A 24,896-nucleotide genomic window follows, 5' to 3' on the forward strand; every position below is an offset into this window, starting at 1 on the left:
CAAATCGTAGTCCTGGTGACAAACTGACCCCTAACCCAAGCCACAGACTTCCCTCCTAACCCAGTCACCTGCGGGACTAGACCGAGCTGAGAGCCCAAGGCTGTGGCCTCCGTAGACGTGCTCAGAGGCGACAGGGCCACCCAGGGCCCGAGATACCACTCCGCTGGCCCAGCCCACCACGGCCCTGTTGAGTCTGCTCCTGCCCAAGTCCACAGCTCTGACCCCAAAGGGACTTAATCACAGCCTCAAACTCCACCTCAGCCTCAGCCCCTTCCAACAGTTGGAGTTCACGGCCTCAGACCAACTGACTCCTGGTTGCCTAGCAGGTTGCCATGGATGCGAGCCAGCTGGCCGAGGGCGTGTACTGAGCATGTGCAGAGGGGGGCTGGGGCCTTAGGCCGCATGCGCGGGGCGAGAGGGTAGGGGGTAGTTCTCCGCCTTTCTGGGGAAGGGGTGTTGGCGGGAAAGGCCAGTGCGACCTCAATTCCCCAAAAGCTCGGGCTTCCCCTCTGCCGGAAGAGTCCGTCACGGTGTGCAGCCCTCACGGATCCCAGGAGAGTCTCGTGATGGGGGGAGCTGGTCCCCCAGAGACTCAAGGCTATTGACCTGCCTTCACCCGGTGCGGGCAGGAGGCTGGAGTGGAGGGAACCACTGGGTGGCCTAAGGACTCTAAGCTAGAATTTGTCTTTAGTTTAAAAAAAAAAAAATAACCAAAAGTGTGGGCATGTTTGTCTGTAACAGACAGGACTGCTGAGGAGCAGAGGTGTAATGATCTTGGGGTGGTGGGAGTGGACAATGGGGACCAAAGGAACAGAAGTCTAGATTCAGCTCTCATTTGAACATCCAGAGGAGGAGGCTGGTATTTGAGGCATCTGACAGTCATTGTGCACTGGCTGTGTGCCGAGCACTGTGTTCAGTGCAGAAGACCAAAAAAGTATGTAGGGACGTTTGTGGTTGTCTCTACCCCATCCATCCCTGCCTTCCACCAGTTCCCGTTTCTGTTGTGGCTCTGTGTGGTTAGGAGAGGCTAACTGTACCCCCCGATTCATAAGTGTCCATCAGCACATTCCATCCCCTGGCCACTAGGGCATGGGCATGTTCCCGTGCCTCTGGAATCAGAATGAATCTCAAAACTTTTGTTGGAAATCCTGGGTTATAGACTTTCTTTTTCCTCCTATACATAAATAAGAAAGCTTGAGGTTCTGGGAGCTTCTGACAGTCTTTCTGGGACACTGAAGCTATTCCCAGAGAGGACAGACCTAAAGAAAACAGGTTCTTGGAACAGTGTTGAGCCCTGCCTGAAGGCGGCCCTACCGCTAGAAGTTAAGGTATGTAAACCAATAAATTCCCTTTATTGGTTACACCAATTTTTATCAGATTTTTGTATCGGTTGCCACCAAAAGCATCCTAACTGATGTCTACCCTCACAGAGCTTAATTTTGCAGCCAGGAGAACGACTGTTACCCTAAAGGCTGAGGGATTTAGTCTCTGGCTATGAGAGGCGGCTTCCTGAATAAGATAGGTGGGATTTCAATGGTGAAAGGAAGAAGGAGAATATTCCATTCCGTCTTGGTAGGAAGCAAGAGCTAAGACAGAAGGATGCATTTGCAAGACTGTGATTTTCTTTTTGGGGTGGAGGGAATGGGGTGTCATGGGAAAATCAAGTGTGGATATTTGGGAAGGGGCCAAATTGATGGGAGCTTTGAAAACTAAGCAGATAAATGTCAACAATGTCATAGTCGAAAGGAAGTTGTCATGGGGCTTGAGCAATGAAATGACATGAAACACTTTAAGAAAGAATATCAGAGTGATGATAGAGCCAGTTGAGAACAGAGCCCAGGAGGCCTCGGAGTTATCCAGACAAAATGTGACAGGATGGGAATAGGAAAATAACACCACCAAATATTTCCTGATGCCTACCTGACTTGAATAACTTTGCTGGGTGCTAGGAATATAGGATGAATAAGACTGACCCCTATCTTCAAGGAGCTTACATTCTACTGAAGACAGAGATAGGTGTGCAAAGATAGCAGGAGTAAAGATAGCAGGATAAGAACGGCAAGGAAATATGTGTTCAAAATAAAGGAACAAGTAATAGCTGTGGTGGAAAGACTTCACAGAGAGGTGACAATGGAGATGAATGTGACAGTGTGTTGGAAGTCCTGCCTGGGCTTGGTGACAGAGGGGACGTGGGAGTTAAGGAAGAAGGAAGAGCTGAAGCTCATCATAGGAACAGAAATAGAAACATTTTGAAGGCAGACTCCAAGATAGGGGACATCACTGTCCTTCCCACATTTTCTGGCCTGGAGAACCTGAAGAATGTTGATGTCATGGGCAAAAAAGGAAAAAAAGAGGATAATAAAGTTTAAAAATAATGGCTATGAAAACATTATGTGTTTTCATAATGTTTCACATTATGTTTTCACATAATGTTTTCATTATGTTTCACAAGCACTGTTAATACTGATGATAAACATAAGGGGTAGCTGCTTTTCCTATAATTCTCATTCTGTGGATGAAGAACTGAGAAAACACAGTGGGGATGCAGCAGAGTCAGAATGCAAACGGAGGCAGTGTGACTGTGGAGCCTGCACTCTTAAGCGCAAACTAAGCTACCTGAGGATGTCTGCTGCATGCAGGAAAAAGATGACTCTGAAGTAATTTCAAACGACAACAAGGTTTTGTTAACTACTTTTGCTTTAGCCCCAAGATACTTCCGCATCACATTATGAGTGAGGTATAGATTTCTTGCCAACTCCAAATAATAAAACCCACCAAACTTTGACAAATCCAGGGAGGTTCATTGTGATTGCTTAGCATGAAGCGTCTGCAAAGTGCAGTACAGGAATTGAATAGTCATTAGTCTTACAATACTTTTGTGAGTTTCTCACAGCTGAGACTCTGGCAAAGTGTGCGAGAAGGGCAAGGTGAAAGATATAGAGAATTCTAGGGACTCCTACTTCCCTAAAGTTCTTGAAAGAAATTACCAAAGGTTAAGAAGCGTTTTCTCAATAAGATAGTTTAGTACATCTGAAACCCAGGTAAGAAATATCCAACACAACTTAGCATTTGAACTATTATCTGCCCACCCAGAGATTCCATTAGGAAAACTATCACATGATGTAAGGGACCACATTTTGTGAAATTATTTGTTTCTATTTAGAAACACGGAATCAAATGATTCTGAAAATGGGGTCAGTGTGGCGGCTGGTGGCTGCCATTATGGAGGAATCTTTTCCTGGGGTTATTCTTGGCCTCAGCCTCATCAAGGTACAGAAGGGACTGCAGGTAATTAATGTACTTGATTGCGGCTCTGAGGGTTTCCACTTTGCTGAGTCGTGTCTCCAAGTACTCCTCTGGCAGATGATGTCGGAGCTGGGCATAGCCTTCATTGACACATTTCACACGCTGCCTTTCCCGCTCATTCCTTTTCTGGATAAAGGCTGGCCTGTAGGAGTCTTCACACCTTCTGTAATTTGGATAAGGCATTGGGAAGGAGAAGGCGCAGGGTTCCCCATAATCTTCCATGATCAGAGAGTCACTGGAAAAAGGCAGCAATGGCGGGTCTTCAGAGTAAGGAGATGGCACCGGGCCCTCAGGGTACAGGTGGAACATGATCATGGGGTCCAGATAGAAGGACCTGGTCAGTGGCAAGTGGGTGGAATCAGAGGAGACAGGCAGTTTGTCTGGTAGATTGGAGTAGCTTCTATTGTCCATCGTTTCCTCTTTAGCCTGGAAACAGAACCAAGTTTATTAATTTGGCCAGATCAAAAGAGAACAGATATCGACAGAGATTAGAGACTTTTCTGCTTTGATGAATAGTTTCTGAGCTCATTCTGAAAACTTGATGGGGTTACAACATTCTTTGGGTAGGATTTTTGATGGTACACAGAAACAGCATGAAATAACATTGACTTGCCTTGTGAGAAAGTTATTTCCTTTCAGTCCTTATGATTACAAGGATATATCTTTAGTCTGATGAGAGTGTGTTTTCCATACTACTAGAATGCTTTCTAATCCTCCTCAGATGGAAGCCTTCAACAGGAATAGTATCTAGTAGAATCTAATAATATTTTACTATTAATTTCTATTTATTGTGAATTATACTGATTTCACATTTACAGTAGTGATACAAAGTCTCTTTTAAAAATAAAGCTACTTGAGTAAAAAATGTAAACTGATTTACAGAAAAATAGTAAGTAAATAGCAGTACAGGTGGAACACTAATATAATGAAGATTGTGAAGGTGTATGCAAATACTGATGTTCGGGAAACACTGAAACACCACGATATTCAAATACGTGTTGGAGAAATTACAAACTAGTTAGTGATCATGCAACCTCGCAGGCATAGCCTTCTTAAACGATACCTGATATGCCGGGGGCAAAACTGAAAATAAAAATAAAAAAGGAATCATTTGCTCTTAAAAATTCACTGTAAGATTCCCTTAATGAGAAACTCCCCTAACACATTTAAAACATGGTCAATTAACATATTTTTACTTAGAACTTTAAATATATTAAGTGCATCTGTATTTAGGGTTTTTTTCCCATGGAACTTAAAGTATAATACTCTAAGATGTCTCATATCAACACATTCCCTTCTTCTGAATAGGCCTGCATCCAGCTTATTTATTACACTACCATTACTTTTTGCCTTTGACTGTAATAATGTGGTCACAACGGATTTCACAGGAACATTACAGTGTAACTAGTTAACTGGAAGTCAAGGAAGTGCTGTAGGAAAAGAGCGTTTTTCTTTCAGTCATTAACATTCTCAAGTTTCAATCTTGGCTTTGCCTCTTCTTAGCTGTGTGTCCTTAGGCAAATTTCTTAACCTTTCTGAGCTCTGGCTTATTCCTATGTCCAACTGAGATATCAACTATTCTGCAGGGTGGCTGTGAGGATTAAATGAAAAAAAAATACATAATGCACTAGGTATTAGTTCTTTTCCTGTTTCGTTTCTTAACAGATGAATACTTGTGCAGCATCCCTTTCTCACCTGCACCTTATAGAAAACCTGGCCTATATTTTCCCTAACACTGGAAAATCAAACATTGATCTATCCAAAGCACATCTGTTGAGAGATGAAGAACATACCCAAAATGGAAAAGGAAAAGCCACATGAAATCTAATTTTGGGCTTTCAGAAAAGAAGGAAAGGTGGCTTTCTTTTTCCACAAAAAACCCAGCCCTAATGTTTAAGGGCAAGATTAGGTAAACACTGGCACTTGTTTCTCTACCTGAGAAAAACAAAACTCTGCAGGCTGCACTATGTAATGACAGGAGCAGTCTCTAAGCACCAGAAGTCAAGTGCAATAAAGTGTATTACAATTCTTGTGAAAAAACCTATCCTATCAAGTATGGTTACAGAAAAGACAAATGACTCTGGAACCAGAAAGAGCGGTAGGGGATGGGGGATAGCGGATGAGGGGTGGGAAATGTGAGTGGTGGGGAGGGTTATAATGTCATGGTGAAAAAGGCTGAAAAAGGAATAAATGCCAGGAAAAGCTCTTCCTAATAGAAGTGTGGTGGTGAGGGAATGAGATAAGTGCCATAGGTCCAATTAAAAATCAAAACAGAGGAAATGAAAGATTCCAAATTACTGATCCAATGGCCTAAAATAACTAACATAAAATGAAAATCTCTGGATTACAAACTAGCCAAGATTCTGTCAAAAAGAAAAAGTTGCTGAGAAAAAGAGTTGGGAAATTCTCGAGCCAAGAATTCTAGAGGGTAAGAGATAAAGGATGTGTATAGCAGAAGTTGGGAGATGATGGCACAATGGGTATGGAGCCCCTATTACTACATTTCTGAGAACATCAGCACCTTATTTCTGCCTATAGCTAACGAGCCAGAACTGATACAACAAGGTTCCAAAAAGTAAAGCAGATGTCATCAAAGCTAATTACACACAGAATTCTTTCAGTATAGTTCATCCTGACTGATAATTTTAACAATATCTTAAGCCTTGACCCAGATGAAATCTGAGTAATTTGTATACACAACAGGTAATTAATAGTTTCTAGGTTTTAACAAGACGTTGCATAATTCTTGGAAAAAGAGCCTGGTGTCTTTGGAGACACACTGATGAGAAAGCCTTTTCTATTGAGCATTTCCAAAAAGTTCACCAATCAATGTAGCAGCATTTAAATGATCCTTTTTTCAAAGAAGAAAATTTAACAACAACAGTGATAGAATGAAAAAGGCAGTAGCGAAGAGGATCAAGATAGGAAGTCTAGTGGCAGCTGGACATGTTTGTAGACACTGAGTAAAGGTTTTAAAAGAGAGCCACACAGGCTGTTAAGTGCTGTGGCTCCAAAGCCAGATACACGCATAGCTAACAAATGCACCTGCCTTTTAGGGAAAATCTCAGGTGTCTGTCTTAGAACTCTTCTGGGAAATAAATGATGAGGTCTTAATGATAAAATCCTAAGAGATTCTGGATGCTCTGCTGAGCATAAAAGCTTCAACTTTCTGAGATATTACAAATATCTAGCATGGAAAAAACAAAAAGCTACAACTGCACATATAATTGAATTACTGAACGTTAGGCCTAGAGAAACCTTAGAAATCCTCTTATCCAATCCCTCATAATTGTTGCAGAGCTAGTAGCAGAGCAGAGGTCAGAACCTAAATCTCCTGACTTCCAAACCCAAAAACACTTTCCGCTCCTCCAGATGACTGAATCATCAGCAAAACTGACTCTTTCAACATATAAGCATATTTGATAGTTTAAGATAATGGAATAATCAGATAGCTGAAAAAATTCATCATTTATCAACCGTGCCTAGGGATTTTCTTAAAAACCATGTTTTTATTCTCCCCCATGGGCCACTCTGGAGAAGAGTCTCTTACCTGAATTTTGTTGCCGAGAGGCTGTACTTTGGGCTGAGTCAGACTTAAACTGATTTATAGGTGATCATTTAGTAACAACATGCAAAATAGCTTACAGTTAAACAGAACTGCAGTCTGGTTTATCTGTTTTCTCTACCTAATATGTAGATATGACAACATACAACAAAACTAAATAGAAAGCTTTGCTTGCAAAATTGGACTCTTGTAACAAATTCTTTTATAAAAAGAATGCCCCCCCATTTATCTGAGTTATATAATCTTATATCAAAATTATTTATGGAAAATATCTTTAAGTAATAATCTCATAATGTGCAAATATTCGCCAATATTTTTAAAACAGAGATTAAGGCCATAACCAGGAAGCTCAGTATGAACCTCCATTTTATTATATATCTATTAAAATTTTTTTCCTTCTAAATAAACTATTTTTCAGAGCAGTTGCAGATGCACAGCAAACTGGGCAGAAAGTACATAGTTCCCATTTACCTCCTACTCTTACATATATGCACATTCTCCTCTACTACCAATAAGCCAGCCCCAGAATGATATATTTGTTACAAGTGATAAACCAATACTGACACATCATTATCACTCAAAGCCCATGGTTTACATTACGGTTCACTCTTGGTGTTGTGCAATTCTATGGAATTTGACAAATGTATAATGACATATTATATACTGATTTTTTTTTTACTCCATAGTTTTGCCTTTTTCAGGATGTCATATAGTTGGAATCGTATATTAAATAGCCTTTTCAGATTGGCTTCTTTCACTTAGTAATATTTATTTAAGGTTCCTCCACATATTTTTGTGGCTTGATAGCTCATTTCTTTTTAGCACTGAATAATATTCCATTGTCTGAATACCATATGATATCACTTACATGTGGAATCTAAAATATGACACAAAGGAACTTATCTATGAAACAAACAGACACACAGACATAGAGAACAAATTTGTTGTTGCCAAGGGGGAGGGGAGTGAGGGAGGGATGGATTGGGAGTTTGGGATTAGCAGATGCAAACTATTATAATATAGAATGGATAAACAACAAAGTCCTACTGTATAGCACAAGGGACTATATTCAATATCCTGTGATAAACCATAATAGAAAAGAATATGAAAAAAAGTTTTTCAAAAATTATTTTTATTGTTACATTTCAAAGAGGACATAGGAAGAAAAAAGCCAGTTATCCAATAACTGCTATACCTTTCAGAGGGAGGCAACTGGAACTCCAGTGCTAGTTCAAAGCTGTACACACTACAGCTCAAACAGCTGCCTCTCAACCTGACTGGAGATGCTGACAAATATGTGTACGTCATCAATCCAGGGAGGCTTGGGTTTAAAAGAAAATTTCTTTATTGCAAGTGTCCAAGTCCTTAGGATTCATCCTTAAAGATACTAGAAGAAGATGAGAAAGACCACACACCAAGACTATGTTTATTCATTAGAGTAAACTAGTGAATGGCCACTTTGTTCTAGGATGCATTGCATCAGACATCACAGTACATGAAGAAAATCTGCATCTTATGAAGAGCCACCAGGCATTTCAGATCCAATTTACCATGAAGTGCAGCCACAGGCCAACCAGATGTCCAGATAATATAGTCAGTGCAAAATTCAAATAGGTAAGTCAGGGCTTTGATGAGGCTGGCAGACTTCAAAATATAAATGAAACTTGAAAATAAAAGGCAAAGTCTATTTACAACGATTGTTTAGTAAAGTGACTTGAGAAAAGTTATGTTAAGCACTTCCCACGTATCCCTCCTCTACTCTGCCAAAAACAAAAACAAAAACAAAAAACACCACACAAAAACCACCCCTGAAAATTATCTTGAAAACCAAATTAAAACTGTGTGGTAAAAAAGAGAGTGCTTTTTCCAGGTAAAGGACTTCAAGATAATTTACAGGCAGACATATTTTTATTAGTAAAAGTCACAAATAGGAAAAGGCTAACGTTGTTTGAGGCATGTGCTTTAAAAAATGCCTCCATTAATACATTAACAAGAAAAGAAAATACCAAGCATGTTTTTGTTTCCAGTTTCGAATTTTCCAGCAAGAGTTAGTGAAATCAACAGGGCATTAACACAAAACCCAGGAAAACTCAGTCAATTTTTTCCCATTGTCTGCCTTATTTCTTTCTAGTCACCTTGAATTCGATTCCCAATTAGCTGAGGACAACATGACGGTCAAAGACGGATTTTCGCTGCTCTTGAACTTGAAGCTTCCAACGCTGCTGGGCATACTCTACTTTATTCAGCACATTGGCTCGACTGCGGGAGCGGGCCAGCACATCGTGGGCATTTGCAAAAGGCTGGTGATCCTGAAAGTCCAGGAATGGAGAACATCAGACAGTATGGTCCGTGTAAAACACACACACACAGTTATCCAGCCACGGAGATAGGAGCAGCTGGCCTTTTCAAACAGACCATCTAATTTGGCCAAGCACTCTTAGGCACTCAACTACCAGAAGCAGGATGAACTCAACTACAGAAATAGTTGGTTCAAGTAAAATAAGCGATGAGGAGGTATTTGTGCAAAGTTCCCATGAGTCACCATTTCCAAAGACATTCCCTTAAGAAGTTGGGATCAAGACAAAGACAGTGGTCATTTACGTTAAAGAGAAGCCCGTCTTGATGAGTGGTGGAAAGAAAATCTATTTTGCATGTTAATATCTATATGTTACAGATACAGAAAGTGGGGCTTTTCCTTGTTTTATTCAATACTATATAGCTAATCTGTGGCTGAGGAAACTCCTATCTTTTAATTTCCTGACTCCCATTATATTAGAATTTTTACTTGCCAGCTTGGGGCCACATTCATCCTGGGAGATGAGCTGACTGGATCCTATCTTGGTTGGTTTCCATCTCTTCTTATGCCCTCAACACCTACATTTCCCCCCTTCCCCAATCTGTAATGAACAGAGACATAGCTCAAGTGCTACAATTACCCTCTAGTGCTAAGGACAGTAAGGAATTATTACTTCAGCATTTCTATTTGGTAAAGACTTGAATCTTTCATTGCTAAGCACACAGTAGCTTCCATGTTAGCTGCCGCATTAGGAAAGAGGCCATTGAAGGGTCACCCAGGTATCTGTAGAAAACGAACCTGTCCTGGTCAAAGTAAACCAAAGCCACTGATGTTTGTAGTCATTACACAGGAAACCACCATGCTTATCTATCTATGCATGAGATATAAACACAGCTGCCTAAATGACAAAAGGCATTCAGTACTAATTTATTGCTTTTGTTTGCCTTTTCCTTGATCTCTTTTTCCTGAACCTGGGTTAGCAAAGCTCCTAAATGTTCCAACATAGGATAAAAGTCACAAGTCAGACCTCTTAAACTTCGCCTCTCAGAAAGAAACAATATTGTTTTGCATGTTTGCAAAAGCTCTATTATATACCCAGGGCAGCAGTCAGCGTGTCTATGGAAAGCTATACATAACTGCATAACTACATATATAAAACTATAACTAAACAGTGTTTTAACACCTGGTCTTCTTTTTAGAGCAAGATATTTATATAATGTCAACATTTCAAAGACATCAAAGAGTTTTCTGTAAAGAATCTATCCCTGCCTTCTTTACCAAAATTGCTTCAACTTTTCACTTAATTTAGGTAATATCTTGTACAAACCCCATTCTTTTTTTAACCTTACAAATGAAAATAATAAAAACAATTCCACAAAGTTCAAATGTTTCAAAGATGTAAGAAAGAACATTAGGAAAGAGGAAGGCAGCTAATGTTGTTAGATTACTTTATTTCCCATGAGGAAATAAACCGATCCAAGGTCATCTAACAAATGAGCACAAGCACAAGTCTTAGCTTCCCTAAACGTGACTTGGTGTCATATCTTACCACACTGATTTTGTTCAGGTAGATTAAAATGACACTATCCGAATATGGTGCTTCAGTGAACTTGTATATAAAACATTATTACCATTGGTTTGTTTTGACATAAACAAGACTGGGAAGAAGGATGTACTTTACCAGCAGAGTGCTTCTCAATTTCATAGTCCTGTTATCTACTCTTCAAGGTAGGGAGAGAAACATCTTCTTAAGGAACAAATTTAAAGGACTAAACACACAGTTAATCCTTCTGGCCTATTATCCATCCATCAGAACAAGACTGAACTAGCTGCTCATAGTCATGGATGCCAGGAGAATGCAAATAGAGATTTACTCTTTATATATGTTTGCACTTTTTATACCTGATAAAATTACAATAAGTACAAAACATGTTTTAATGTAATGCTTTGATAATAGCAATGATGTGTCGTGGATATATAACACAGTAACTATTGTGACTACTTGCAGTGAGCTTCTTAACTATTTGTGCTAACTCTCACTTGATTCAAAGTACTTTACACCCAACAAAAATGGAAAAAATTAAAACAGAATTTAACTGAGAATTTAACAAAAGCATGTATAAAGGCACATAAAGAGTGAAGAACTATCATCTTGGATTAGCAACAATTGTAGGAATTTAAATTGAACTTCTTTTTGAACGGAGTTGTTACCATAAATTCGTACCTGTGTTTAGAAAACCTCTCTCTGCCCAGAATCAATTTAACTGATATGCAAAAGTCAGCCAGGCCTCTCAAGACAATGTTCTCACATGATCGACATGCTCACAGAATCAATCTCTGGTGAACAAAATGGTTACTAAGCACATGGTCCCATCAAATGCCTTTCCTACATGTTTTTATCTATACATTTGTACATCCATTTCTTTTATGCTCTGTGTATTACATTAATATTGTCTATCCCTAAAATCAGGAACCAGATATTTAATGCTATAAGGGATGTAGTTTAAGTCACAGTTTCTGTCTCTGTGCCTATAATGAAACGGTTTAGGTGGCCTTTGATACATAACGTCTTCATATGTTAGTAGTTCTCACTGGGGGTGATTTTGACCCCCAGGAACATTTGGCAATGTCTGTGGGCATTTTTGATTGTCATGATTGGGATGAGGCTTCTAGTGGGCAGAGGTCAGGGATGCTATTAGATATCATGCAGTGAACAGGACAGCTCCCTACAACAAACAATCATCTGACCCAAAATATCAATGGGAAATGTTGTATGTGAATGAAAATTAACATGGGAACAGTATTTGAGACTCTAATTCTTCCTGATATGGAAAAGTTACTTGTTATGTGTTGGTTGAATTACTAAAGGAAGCAAAGGGAAAGAGGCAAAGAGAGGTATTTCTATGAAAGTTCTTCACAAAACAAAAATGAAATCTTGCTCAAATTAAGTTGAGTATTCAATATCGATATTCATGAGACAAGCAGGCTCTGTAATTATAACTTAAGCCATTCATTCGGGATCCCCTTTCTCATCTTTTACCAATGGGTCCACAAGCCATTCCAGAGTAAAAGGACTTTTGACTGTGATTGGCAAGGCTTTATCCTGGCTTTGGCTTTTGGAATTGATTCTTGACACTCTACTAAATTTTATTCACTTTAAGAAACATAGTTCAATAAAGTAATCCAAAATAAAAAGTAATTTCTAAAGAATATTATATATGTAATAATGAAATAGTGGAAAATTTGGAAACAAACCCAAACAGGATAATGACAAAACAAACAATATAATTCTCTAAGCCATACTGAATAACAAATTTGCGGACTATGTCAATTTCTCAAAGGTTTTGAGTGAAGTAATATTATTATATATACAAATATGAATGTGTTTTAAAGATAGGAAGAGAATCAGGAGTGATGGTTTTATTTTTCTCTAGAGTTAAAGATCACAGATTTTTTTAAAGAAGGAGGAAAATAGGAAATATAAAACATCAGCAGGTTATCAAGCTGTACTTCATTAAGTAAAGAACATTATGGTTTTCATGCTTCCCTTCACTAAAGCCTCTTTGCCTTTTAAAATATTTGGTGATGTTGACAGGAAAGGTGTTCAGGCAGGAGCCTAGGAAGAAGACTATCTCCGATGCTTTTCTCAATGTAAACAGGAAAAGGCAATGAAAATTGTGCCCTTGGTAGTGAAAGGCAAAGCCTTGTACAGCACACTCACCAAGGATCATCGGTCAAACCACCACATTTATGGCTTTACAGAGCAATTTCCTCATAAAGAGACATACACTAATATTAGAATTGTCTTTAGGTTCTCTGGTGCAGGATCTGCTCCAGATAGGGACATCTATTATGTAACTACTCTTTACATGCACTTTATATCAGATGATGACAGAGACTGGCCTTGAACACCTAGGGCATGCTAAGAACTTACCCCAACATCATCATCGCTCTGTATCAATTGTGAATGTCCAAATAGGCGTCTCTTCAGTATGGGCTCAACCAGAGTAAGATATACCATGTACAGAAGCAGAAGGCCCAAAATGGAGAGATAAATTATAATGGTAACCTAAAGGAAATTGAAAATAAGTTGTATCTCTGTTCAAGCCAAGAAATCTGAATTTTGTATAATAATGCTGAAGCCATAGTGAAGACTGATCTGTTAAGCATATAGGATTTCTATACAAACCAGATTCCAACATAAGAAATAAACTCAACTCTTCACCAAAGTATTATTTATAGAAAAAAAGGAAAGAAAGCATTTTGCCTTTGGGATCTTTTCACGAGTCTTCAAATTCCATCTTCACCTACTGCTAATCATTTGCACCACTGCTAGCACAGCAGTTCTCTTTTTTCACCTGAATACAGTGTCCTAGATTCAACAGCACTGCAGTCAAGACCACTTTCTGTTAGGATCCCTAACAGAAAATGTAATTCAGATGAATTTCAAGAGCATACTGCTTTAGATCAATTTAGATATACAAAAATACATTTTAGGCACATGATTTTCTTGAGATCTTAATTCGTGTGGTGTCAAGCAGTACAGTGTGACACCTCCCACTAGAATGGCTACAGTTAAAGACAGTCAATAGCAAATGTTAGCGAGGATGTACAGAAACTTAACCCTCATATGTTACTGGTGAGAATGTAAAATGGTACAACTACTTTAGAATACAACCTGGCAGTCTCTTAAAAAATTAAATATAGGGCTTCCCTGGTGGCGCAGTGGTTGAGAGTCCACCTGCCGATTCAGGGGACACGGGTTCGTGCCCCGGTCTGGGAAGATCCCACATGCCGCGGAGTGGCTGGGCCCGTGAGCCATGGCCGCTGAGCCTGCACGTCCGGAGCCTGTGCTCCGCAACGGGAGAGGCCACAACAGTGAGAGGCCCGCGTTCCGCAAAAAAAAAAAAAAACTTACCTCTCTTAGGAATCTACCAGAGAGAAAGGAAAACATACATCCACACAAAGACATGTATGCAGATATTGATGACAGCATTATTCATAAGAGTAAAAATCTGGAAATAAATGTCCATCAACTGATGAATGGATAAACAAAATGTGGTATGTTCATGTAATAGAATGCTATTCAGTAATAAGAAGGAATTAAGTACTGATACATGCTACAACATGAAGAGACATGTTTTTGAGGTCTGTGTGAAAGAAACCAGTCACAGAAGACCACATATTTTATGATTCCATTTATATGAAATGTCCAGATCTGTAGACACACAAAGCAGAATAGTGATTGTCTAGGGCTGGGGGTAGGAATGGGATTAACTATAAATGGTTATGAGGGATCTTTTTGGGGTGATGGGCATGTTCCAAGACTGGATTTTATTTTTATAATTTTTTTTTAGAAAGTTATCAGGGCCAATACCCAAAGTATTTATTTATTTTTATTTTTTGGCTGCGGGGCATGTGGGATCTTAGTTCCCCAACCAGGGATTGAACCCGTGCCCCCTGCATTGGAAGTGCAGAGTCTTAACGACTGGACCACAAGGGAAGTCCCTAAAACTGGATTTTAAAAATTGGTTTTAAATTTGCTAAAATTTATAAAATTGTACACTTATAATGAGTGACATTTGGGGTATGGAAATTATACATAAAAATTTTGTTTAAAAATAGAAAAGTACAATGATGGTTTCTCTATGGGACAGTACCCTGCTGGAGCAGAAGCTCTCCACAGGGTCAATCACAACAGGAGTCTTTGTAACTGGCATAGCTGAGCACCCCAGATTCCCCTGAGGCTTTTTTTTTTTTTGCAACAGGAATGGGGACCTCCATATAAAAAAATTGGGGAGAAGAACTATTAGCCACCATAATAAAGTAACTGAACTCATTAGAGGTCCAAATTGTGATGAGTGATCTACATTCCATTTCCTATAAAAGATAAAGAAAGGAAATCTTAAAATCCAGAAGTGATGTTTTCTAGGATAGAGCAGTCACTCTATATATAACTTTTTCTAAGGGTTGAGAGGGCAGGAAGAAGAAGGTCTAATCATCCTGCTTTCTCACTAATCTTTGGCGTACATGGCCCGCAGAGAAGCTGGAATGTCTTTCTGGGAAATGCTAATTATACTTAGGGCTTTTTTTGTGCCATTTCACATATCACATCTATCTAAGGTATCCTAATTAATGCACAAGGCATCTCAACGAGGCAGGCGGAGAGCAGGCCCATTGCTCCTTTTAGGGTGCGGGCTGGGGATGAGAAAGGAGGGGGTAAGAGGGTGCTGGGGAACAGGATGGAAGAGCAATAGTTTAGGTAACTAAATAGATTTCAAATGTCCAAAATTTTCTTTCTTGTCTAGATACCAACAAAAACTGTTCCAGAAGCAGAAAAGATGGATTATTGTTTTTTTACCTTGATCGTAACAGAACTTCTCTCCTCATATTTGCATTCACAGCGTAGACAGTATGCTTCTACATCAGGCCCCCGCACAGGCATGGGGTCCACAACATGAAGGCAATCGCTGGAAAAACAAAGATAAAATACTGCCTAAACCTAGCTGGATTTTCTACTTGCACTGATCAAACCTTTCCTGAAATCCGGAATAATCACTGAACTTTCCCAATGAAAGAATGAATATAAGGAACGAATAATCAGTAAAGGAAGGGAAATCATTTCCTCTCTAAACATTAGCAATTTGGTAAGCTTTAACAGTCTAAGAAACCATAAAGACACATATGTAGCAGCTATTTTCAAAAGTGCTATTTATAGTTAAAAATGGGAAAAATCCCAAATGGGACTGAAAACTACTTAGCAGATCAAGTCATATTTAGACTTGTTCATTTAGCAAGTAAAACTGCCTTAAATGATTTAAAGTGACCTGAAGCATTATTCAAATATGAGATTACCTCTTTTATGAATTAACTAATATCATCTAAACTGCCACAGTGTGGTATATGAATGGCTAATCACACATAACAGTTGGTAAATTATGAAACTCTAAAAGCTGAACACCAGAGTAAGAAACAATTACTTTTCTTAATGAGCAAAAGTCTATTTAAAAAGCATGGAGAAGTAGGATTAGGACAACAAAAATATTTTAAAATGAAAACACTACCTGGCAACAGTACCTAAAAATAATAACAGGCTGAATGTTTTTGTGGTTGGACGTTTATCTTCTCCCCATTTTCCAGGTCACTTATTTACAGCTTATGATAAGCAAGCCTAACCAAAAAATCTTTTTCCCAGAAATCTGTCAATTCTAGGAAATAATTAAATTCTTACTCTCCCCAGCTATTAAGAGCCCACTACCCTGATCACCTTCAGCAAAGGCAGGCAAAGCTTTGCTGTCCTCCTGCTGGCTGCTGGGCAGTTTCCCTCCCTCTTGTGCTCTCTCCCTTAGGCATGTCTAGCTGCCTCACGAACTCTACCACAGCATCCTGTCTCACTCCACCCACCTTCTTGAGGGCATCCAATGCTCCAGGCTGATTCTTTCCCTTTGCCCTATCAGAACGTACTTTTTTTGTGTTCTGTTCCCTCTGAGCTGTGGCATAAGAAAGAAAACCCAAAATGGCATAAATGATAAAAGTTCAGTCAGTTTTCCTTAACAGGTAATTTAATTTTAACAAAGGTAGTAATGAAAGAATAAGTCTCAACTGGCAGACTTTCAAATAAGAGTAAGGTCCCACATTCACACCATACAAGTGTGTGATATTTGTTCCAAATGTACAGAAGACCAGGAACGTATCCAGCTGGATGCAGGCATAAAATAGGCAGAGGAAGCTAAATCCCACTGCAGGGGTATCTAGCTCAGAATCATAGAAGTCATCCAGCCCAGCACTCTCGGAGAGGTCACCTGTACAGGTCAGAGTAAAGTAATAGGTAAAAGGACCAGAATCCCGGGCTCCTGCCTCCTAGGACAGCCCCCCTGTATCTCTCTGAACCTCAGGAAAATGAGACTTATCTCCTACTTAGTTTTCTATTTCAGCTTCAGAAGCCTTAGTAACAATACTTAAGAATTACTTGGGGAATTTAAGTGTTGAGTATTTCTTTGGAAGTACAAATACAGTTTAATAACAAGGAGATTTTGAGTGCTGTGCAGGATGGGAGACGAAGCAGGAAGGTTGGTTCTGGCTGGCCACTCATTGTAAACACAGAACCCAGATACAGAACACAACCACTTCAGGAACTAGGCGACACCTCCCCCTAGTGCCAAAAGGAGGACATTATCAGCTTCAAATCACGCCTCAAACACAAACCAGAGAACTCAAAATTTTTCTTAAGTTAGACAGTATAGGTCAATGAAGAATTAAAGCTAACAACTGGACAAAATGGAGAGGCCAGGAGGTAAAAATATATACAGGGTCAGATAAGATATTGGAAGCCTCGCAAAGCCATAACATCTTGATTAGTCATAACTTGCCTACCCTTCTAAAGCCAGTTAAAAAACTTTCAGTGACATCTGTGAACCTATCCCTAGTAAAAGGCTAAGCTGCAGGAAGGAAGCAAGGGAGAGAGGGAAGAAAAATTCCAAAGCAAGCCTAGTTTTCAACTGTTTACTTTCAAAGCTCCCTATTTTCACCAATAACCAGGGATAAATGATATACGGTTCTCTGTGAACCTGGAAAAACAAAAAGTCAGTGAAAAGGTTAGTGCTAAACACTTGAATAGTGAGTTCATTTGCCACTCAAGTAACAGGCATCATATTCTATTACTGACAATAAACTGGTTGTAAGTGCTCAATATATTTGGAAAATTTATAGGAATAACTTATTTGAGTTTTCTTTTCATATAAAGTAACTTGCTGATATAAAACCTAGAAGAATAGCTAAATCACTGTAGTATGAGACAATTTAAAGTAGAACACAAAAGCTCACAAGAAGTTCTCAAGAATATACTCACCAAATGTCGGATTGAACCTAAATGCACATCATGGGAAGAACAGACAATGACATCAGAAAAGCTAAACATGCTCAAAGCCTGCCTTTTTTTACTCAAAGTCAGCCTGGAATATTGTAACAGAATGAATTTAATTCTGCTTTCAAACTTTCGGGGCTATTTAGCTGTGAAATCGGGCACATGTGAAAGTACAGTACATTTGGAGCTATTTTTCTTCTAGGCCTATCCTGGCAACCTTCCATTACAAACCATAAAACGTCCCAGTCCAGAGTAAGGAGCCCACCTATCCTGCTACAAAATAACTGCTTCCCAATCATTTTACGGCACATGTAGAAAAAGCTATTATTTGTAAGGTCCACTGGGATAAACAGAGAAGGCTGCTGGTGGCTAGCTAGTCAGGATCCCAGTCATCACAGGCCTACTTGATTATATGCCAAGGGCTGAAGGGATCAATGACTTGGCACACCTATAACCTATTAATAGCACACCAATTGGTAAACTCTGACATTCATGGCTCATTCCCATTCCTTCCTGAGCCTGTTGACACTTTTAAACATAGTCTCCTATATCTGACAAGATATCATCAAAACCTACAAATTGTAAAAGCTCTGACCCAGATAAATGAGGCTTGCTTACCTTCCACTGAGAAGCAAGAGGGAGGACCAAAATTTAAGGGGACACAGAAGGGTAGCTATGGGTAGTTTGGGTGCCACAAACTCAGCCCCATCCCAATGTAAAAGCCTCCCTGCCTGGGGATTTTGGCTACATTCTTTTAGGCCTACATCATGCACTCAGGGCCTTACTCTCACTTTTTCAAATAGAAATGGAATTCAACACTTTTGCTTAAAGAGAAAACAATACATTGGATGAATATCCAGGGCTAACAGTGGCAACCAAAGAAAGAAATTTGACAGGTAATTCAGTAATCCAGAATACTTACCAGTCTTTTTGGGATATGTTCTTATTATAAATACGCCCAGAATTATCTTTATAGGGAGGACAGATACATTTACATCGGACATCCTCAGAATTCTATAACCAAAATAGAAACTTGTTGACAGTTTATCATCAATATTTTTAAAAACTGCAACTTACACATTGTGCTAAGCATCCCCGCCAAGTATTCTAAAACCATTCATTTAAAATTTTAAATAACTGTGGGATATACAAGTTTTTAAAAGCCATTGGTAATGCTAATGAATGATTATATACTACATAAAATTATTTTGAAATAACATCTAGTATCTGTGACTTGTTAATCACATTTTTGTGTCACATGACAATCAAACTGTGCTAATGTTATCACCATCTACCTGCTAGTAGAAAGACGAGGTAGACAGACAGCTGCGCCTGCAGATAAGAATGCTGATTACAGAAGGATGGGGAAATATCAAACTAAAAATTACTCACAAAACAAATCACAATTCTTCTACTCACCATCCTTCCACCCTTTGGTAGAAAGGTATTGCTATGGATAAAATGGGTTGGGCCAGAGTCCTATAGAACGGATGAAGTTTTGGAGGCACTTAGCTACAATTAGAAAGGAAGTACTGGGTTGGCCAAAAAGTTCGTTCGGTTTAAAGTAAAAATAAAACACATCTTCTTCATTTTCACAGAGAACTTTATTGAACATGTCCACTAACCGAACGAACTTTTTGGCCAACCCAATACATAAGGGAAGTAGTGTGAGTGTAGCTGAGATCAGTTTGGTCTACCCTTCCCAGGAAACTTTGCTTCTAATCCCTGGGAGACAGAGAGGACAACTACTGATAAAGCAAGTTTCAAGAAGTGGAGGAAGGGGTGACTAAATTTATGAATAGAGGGAGTAGGAGATGCTTCCCCAACAAAGGGGAATCTAATCTGAGAAGGCAGCAGCTCATTAGTCTCCAGAGGACCAGGTCCAAAACTCCTATATATGGTGGTATATCTGGCAGAGTTGCTAATTCATTTACTCATTGAGCAACTACTTAGTGAGCATCTGTCCTGTGCCAGAACTTGTGTACAATGAGGTGGATTCAGATAAGTGTGAGACATGGTTCCTGCCCAGAATTAGGACATGCCCAAGTAAAGGAGACTGACAAGTACATGGTTACAATATACCACTTAGAGTGATGACAGAAGATATGCAGAGGGTGCCAGCAGTGTTTTGAAAGTCAGGAGACTTGCCGCTGCCCCTGTTTCTGGAGGGACATAGGGAAGATTTCAAAAAGAACCCTTGACCTAAACAACAAGGATCTATTGTATAGCACAGGGAACTAAACTCAATGTCTTGTAATAACCTATAATGGAAAAGAATCTGAATTACTTTGCTGTACACTTGAAACTAACATAGCACTGTAAATTAACTACATACTTCAATAAAAAAAGAACCCCTGACCAAAACCCCCCTGATCTGTATACTTGTCACCCATCTTTCCCAGCCCCTATATTTAAAGGTATTATAGAGTAAAGCTCCAATTTAAAAAAGAAAAATGTCATTCTGTTTTCCCATCACATTAATGTGCAGGCCATCTGTTTTCCCTAGTAATGAGCTAGCTCATCAAGGACAGGTCTGGAGGGTATGGGCACGAAGGGGACTAGATAGCAGCATGAGGGGGACCAGAAGGGCCAAGAAATGGAGCAGGGGAGAAGGCCACAACCTCACCTCTCCTGTAGTTTGGATCCTCCCTTACCCTCTAAATTATCAAGAAGAGAGAAGGCAAGAAAGGGGCCAGGAGGTCCTGGAGGGAGTCAGGTGAGGATATGAGGCCAGTGAGAGAGACTCCTGTAGGTCGTATTGAGAAGGAAGGCTACCAGGAGAAGTAAGTTCCCACAGTGGGAAGGGATGAGTTCAGGGGTGAGTTGAGAGGAGTTAGTTCCTAAGAGGGAAGACAGCTGTGAGATGCGGGCTTCCTATCATTTTGGCCTGGGGAATTGGGGCAGTGGTCTGTGAAGCCGGTGGAGGGCGGCGGTGGACTGTCAGAGCTCAAGTGTATTAAGTTAAAGGCTCTTAGAGTTGGAAAGGCTGTCAAGTTTGCGGGAGCGGGGGTGCTGTCGGGGCTGGGAAGGGAAATTCAAGGAGGCGGAGATGCTGTCCCGACTCTGGGCGCCGTCAGGGCCGGGTGGGGCTGGGGCGGGGTGTCAGCTCCGCGGGTGGGAGGGGTGCGGGCGGGGACCGTCAGACAGCTGGAGCAGGGAAGGCTGGACTGCTCCCTGGCCGTCGGGAGGGTTCCGGGTGGTAGTCAGGGCTGTGAAGCTAGGGGTCGGGCTGTCAGGGATGGGAGAGGACTTGGGTGGGACGCAGGTGGACAAGGCCGGAGGCAGGGGAAGAGCTCCGGTCTGGGGCGAGCGCGGGGCGGGACTCACCTTGGCGGCGTCCGACAGCTGCACTAGCAGCAGCACCGAGAGCGCCAGGCAGGACAGGCTGAGCATGGAGCCGAGACGAAGGAGGCCGGCCCACAGGGTCGCCATCGCTGCCAGCCCCAGCAGTCCCCACAGCCGGAGCCCCCGAGACCTGCTCTCGGTCGGGCTCCGGCTCGGGCTCCGGCTCTTCCGCCCGCACTTCCGTCTGGGCCCTCGCGTCACGGGCCGCGCCGGGTCAGCTACGAAAAGCATTCGCCCCGGAAACGGTTCCCGGTGCGAAGGCCGGGAGGCTGCGCGGTGCCCCAGGAGCAAAGGCGGCCTCTCGGGGGCGCAGCGTGGGTCCGGCGGAGCTTTGAGGTGATAGGCCATCTTTCCCCGGCACCGAGGCTGCGGGGCTGTGGGCCGCCAGTGCACTAGCAGGTCCTCCAGCCCAGGGAGGACCCCCACCCCCACCCCCCAGCAAGCCCGGGCTGTCAGCGGGGGGGCGGGGCCAGAGCGACCCCTGCGAGGCCGGAGCAGTTCGTTGCCGGACCCAGAGTGAGCCTAATAAGCCCCAGGAATTGCTGAGAGGCGGCCCGTCCCGGCCGGCGCCGGCGGGGCGGGTGTGAGGCGTGGGGACAGGTATGGGACTGGCCGAGCCATCGCTTCCCGGGATGCCCACCCCCAGTCAGAGGGTCGAGAGGTCCTCTCTGGCACTTTGGGTACTGACCTGCGGCCCACTCGCATCCCGGACCCCACTCCTCGCGAAGTTGCTAACAGTCTGTGAGCTGCCTTCTTGGGTGTGGCCTCCGTTTGGGGCTCCCCGCTTGCCTCCCACTGGGGGTCTGACCGCCTAAGCCCAGCCTGCCGCCAGGAACTGGGAAACAGCGGAGGGGCTGGGCTGGGCCAGGCCTGCCTCCGGAAGGTGTGGAGTTGGCGAGAGAACCGCCCTAGTAGCCTCCTCCGTCCACGATTCCAGAAGGTGGGGGATCGCGGCGCTACAATCCTATTCAAGGTGGCTGGTCCCCTAAGTCAGAAGCCGGGGAGCACTGACCCATCCTTCCCAGAGCGGGTCATCCTGAAGGGTAATTTAGGATAACCTTGGAGATGGCATAGTGTCTCCAATTAAAATATTTTTCAGTTAGTAGAGACAGTGGGGTTGTAGTGGAAAGGATGCAGGGGCTCATCATAACTTCTACGGATTTTTTGAATGACCTTGGTCCAAACACTTCCCTTTTCTGGTCTCAGTATGAGGTGACTGAACTCTTACCTATGGATTTCAAATTCTGCTTTCATGGAATACCCCGTGTTTCCTTTCTCTAAGCAAAACTCAAAAGGTGGTCTTTTCCTAGTTTGTGGAAATGTTTAATTAACGGATAGAATTTTCTCAATATTTTTCTCCCATGTGATTCTTGTTGATGCTAGACTCTAACACAAGGTGTCTGATGCTACGCCAAATATTTTTAGCCCCTTTCAGTCCCACATGGCAAGTGGTTCCCGGTCCCAACCAGAACCAGAATGGCAGGACTAGATGACTTTTCACCAAGGCCCCTCCAGGCTGCCTTCTGAAGATGCTGTTACGTTAGTTAATTATCAGGTTTTCTTAGCGGGTGTCCTGCTGGCCAGAGGACAATCTGGAGACACCAGGGGTCAAATGTGTCTGACTGTGATGCACTTGTGGATTTGTGATTGCTAAAAGCTGTCTTATCAGCAAGTTTGAGATCAGTTTTGGGTTAGTTGTCTAGGTCTAGCATCTGAAGGGAGTGATTACTCTTTGGCTGAAACCTCACAGGCCTTCCCGTTCTTCAAAATTGTTCTCAGGGCCTTGACTCGGGGTACAGAGACCTAGAGGAAATATATAATAGTGCCTCACCAAGTACACTCAGTCTGGGCAGAAGTTTAGAGTTACACTGTCAGATATTGTAGTCACTAACCACATGTGGCAATTGAGCACTTGAAGTGTGACTGAATTGAGATATGCTGTAAGTGTAAAATATACTGAATCTTGGGCTTCCCTGGTGGCGCAGTGGTTAAGAATCTGCCTGCCAATGCAGGGGACACGGGTTCGAGCCCTGGTCTGGGAGGATCCCACATGCACGGAGCAACTAAGCCCGTGTGCCACAACTACTGAGCCTGCACTCTAGAGCCCGCGAGCCACAACTACTGAGCCCGTGTGCTACAACTACTGAAGCCCATGCGCCTAGAGCCCATGCTCTGCAACAAGAGAAGCTACCGTGATGAGAAGCCTGCGCACCGAAGAGTAGCCCGCTGCAGCTAGAGAAAAGCCTACGCACAGCAACGAAGACCCAGTGCAGCCAAAAAAAAAATATATATATATATATATATATATATATATATACTGAATTTCAAAGACAATATGAAAAACAAAATATCTCAATAATGTTTTTATATTAAGGTTGAAATATTTTGGATGCATTAGGTTAAATGTTATTAAAATAATTTCACTTGTTTCTTTTTACTTCTTAAATGTAGCTACTAGAAAATTTAATATTTATATTAGATATAGCTGTTCTAGAATATAGGATGTTGCTGCCTTGAGTAGAGTGACTGTAATAAGATGGTTAGTTGCCTGGCTAGAGTCTGAATGAAGACTCAGGCCTGGGTAAGGAGAGGGGTGACAGAGTTGAACTGGCACAGCTAGAGCCAAAGGTTTGAGGTTGGGGGGGTATATGTCACTAAACAAGGAATGTAATTCCAGGTGACACAGTGGAAGTGGAGGAGTCAGTTCTTGTTCTGCCCTGCTCATGCCTAGATAACTCTTACTTTCCCCTTAGGTCAGGAGTCTCTTCAACTAGAAAGCCTTCCCTGACTTAGGTGCACTTCCATCTGTATTTGTGCAGATCTGTTTCCAAACTTAACCCATTAGGATAAAATTATGTTTTCATATCTGCCTCTATACTCCCAACCTCCATCAAAATTTTGCAAACTCTTTGAGGGCAGTGGCCTTGTTCATTATCTTTGTACCTGGAGACTGGGACAGAGTAAAAACCAATAAATGTTTGTGGGGACCTGGAAAAGGGAAAAGGAATGGGAGAGGCTCCTCTGGTCAGTCTCCAAATATCAGGTACCTACTTGAATCCCTACTTTATTCCTTTATTATTATGAGAGGGCAATGCTGAGATGCCCAAAGAAGTACAGATGGGATCTGGGCACCACAGTAAGCAGGAGAGGGGAGATTTTCTGTCCTAGGGTCTTCCTAGACCTTCAGGTCACATCAGAGTTGTTCTGTTTACAGACAAGACTCGCCTTAGTACCCACTCTTTTCCCTGCTTCCCTGTGACTATGTTTCCTTACTCTATTCCACTTAAGGAGTGATAAGTCCAGGTGCACCTTCCTACCAGGTATGCGCCCTCTCACTTCTTTGTAAGGCCTAAAAAATTCCCTGGTGGGGGATGGTCAGAAGAGTAAGAAGACTCTTCTTTAAATTTAAGTGTGGAAGTCAGAAGGTTAGGAAGCAGAAGTGACAATTTATGTATCTGGGACTGAGGTTTTGCTAGCTCTGTCTGCAGTCCCCTCACCCCTTTTCCCTCCAGAGCTCAAAT

The 24,896-nt window shown here is 41.6% G+C and overlaps 2 protein-coding genes across 4 annotated transcripts; both read right to left on the reverse strand.

The window, feature by feature from the left end:
• Window positions 1-3,135: 3,135 nt before the first annotated feature.
• On the reverse strand, window positions 3,136-3,717 carry ASCL3 (achaete-scute family bHLH transcription factor 3). The gene has a single exon (XM_060018458.1). The coding sequence runs from the start codon at window positions 3,715-3,717 to the stop codon at window positions 3,196-3,198; it is 522 nt and encodes a 173-aa protein (XP_059874441.1). The 3' UTR covers window positions 3,136-3,195.
• A 5,307-nt stretch (window positions 3,718-9,024) lies between these two features.
• TMEM9B (TMEM9 domain family member B) lies at window positions 9,025-21,875 on the reverse strand. Of its 3 annotated transcripts, XM_060018455.1 has the most exons (5): window positions 21,358-21,875; window positions 18,953-19,044; window positions 15,529-15,637; window positions 13,102-13,236; window positions 9,025-9,180 (listed from the first exon to the last, which is right to left on the reverse strand). In XM_060018455.1, the coding sequence occupies exons 1-5, from the start codon at window positions 21,721-21,723 to the stop codon at window positions 9,025-9,027; spliced, it is 858 nt and encodes a 285-aa protein (XP_059874438.1). In that variant the 5' UTR covers window positions 21,724-21,875. The 3 variants fall into 3 exon arrangements, with proteins under 3 accessions (XP_059874438.1, XP_059874440.1, XP_059874439.1); XM_060018457.1 differs by lacking the exon at window positions 18,953-19,044 and having other exon boundaries at window positions 21,358-21,488; XM_060018456.2 differs by lacking the exons at window positions 18,953-19,044; window positions 21,358-21,875 and adding an exon at window positions 16,572-16,679.
• Between the last annotated feature and the right edge of the window lie 3,021 nt (window positions 21,876-24,896).

Source organism: Delphinus delphis, chromosome 8 (assembly GCF_949987515.2).
Source record: "Delphinus delphis chromosome 8, mDelDel1.2, whole genome shotgun sequence".
Lineage (NCBI taxonomy): Eukaryota > Metazoa > Chordata > Mammalia > Artiodactyla > Delphinidae > Delphinus > Delphinus delphis.

What these genes read in the sequence shown, in the direction of transcription:
- ASCL3 (XM_060018458.1), bottom strand. Translation starts at nt 3,717, where the DNA reads ATGGACAATAGAAGCTACTCCAATCTACCAGACAAACTGCCTGTCTCC.
- TMEM9B (XM_060018455.1), bottom strand. Translation starts at nt 21,723, where the DNA reads ATGGCCTATCACCTCAAAGCTCCGCCGGACCCACGCTGCGCCCCCGAG. An exon ending in AGCTGTCGGACGCCGCCAAG is followed by an intron (nt 19,045 to 21,357) that starts GTGAGTCCCGCC and finishes TTTTGGTTATAG; the next exon opens with AATTCTGAGGATGTCCGATG. An exon ending in AGAGCGATGATGATGTTGGG is followed by an intron (nt 9,181 to 13,101) that starts GTAAGTTCTTAG and finishes CTGGACTTTCAG; the next exon opens with GATCACCAGCCTTTTGCAAA.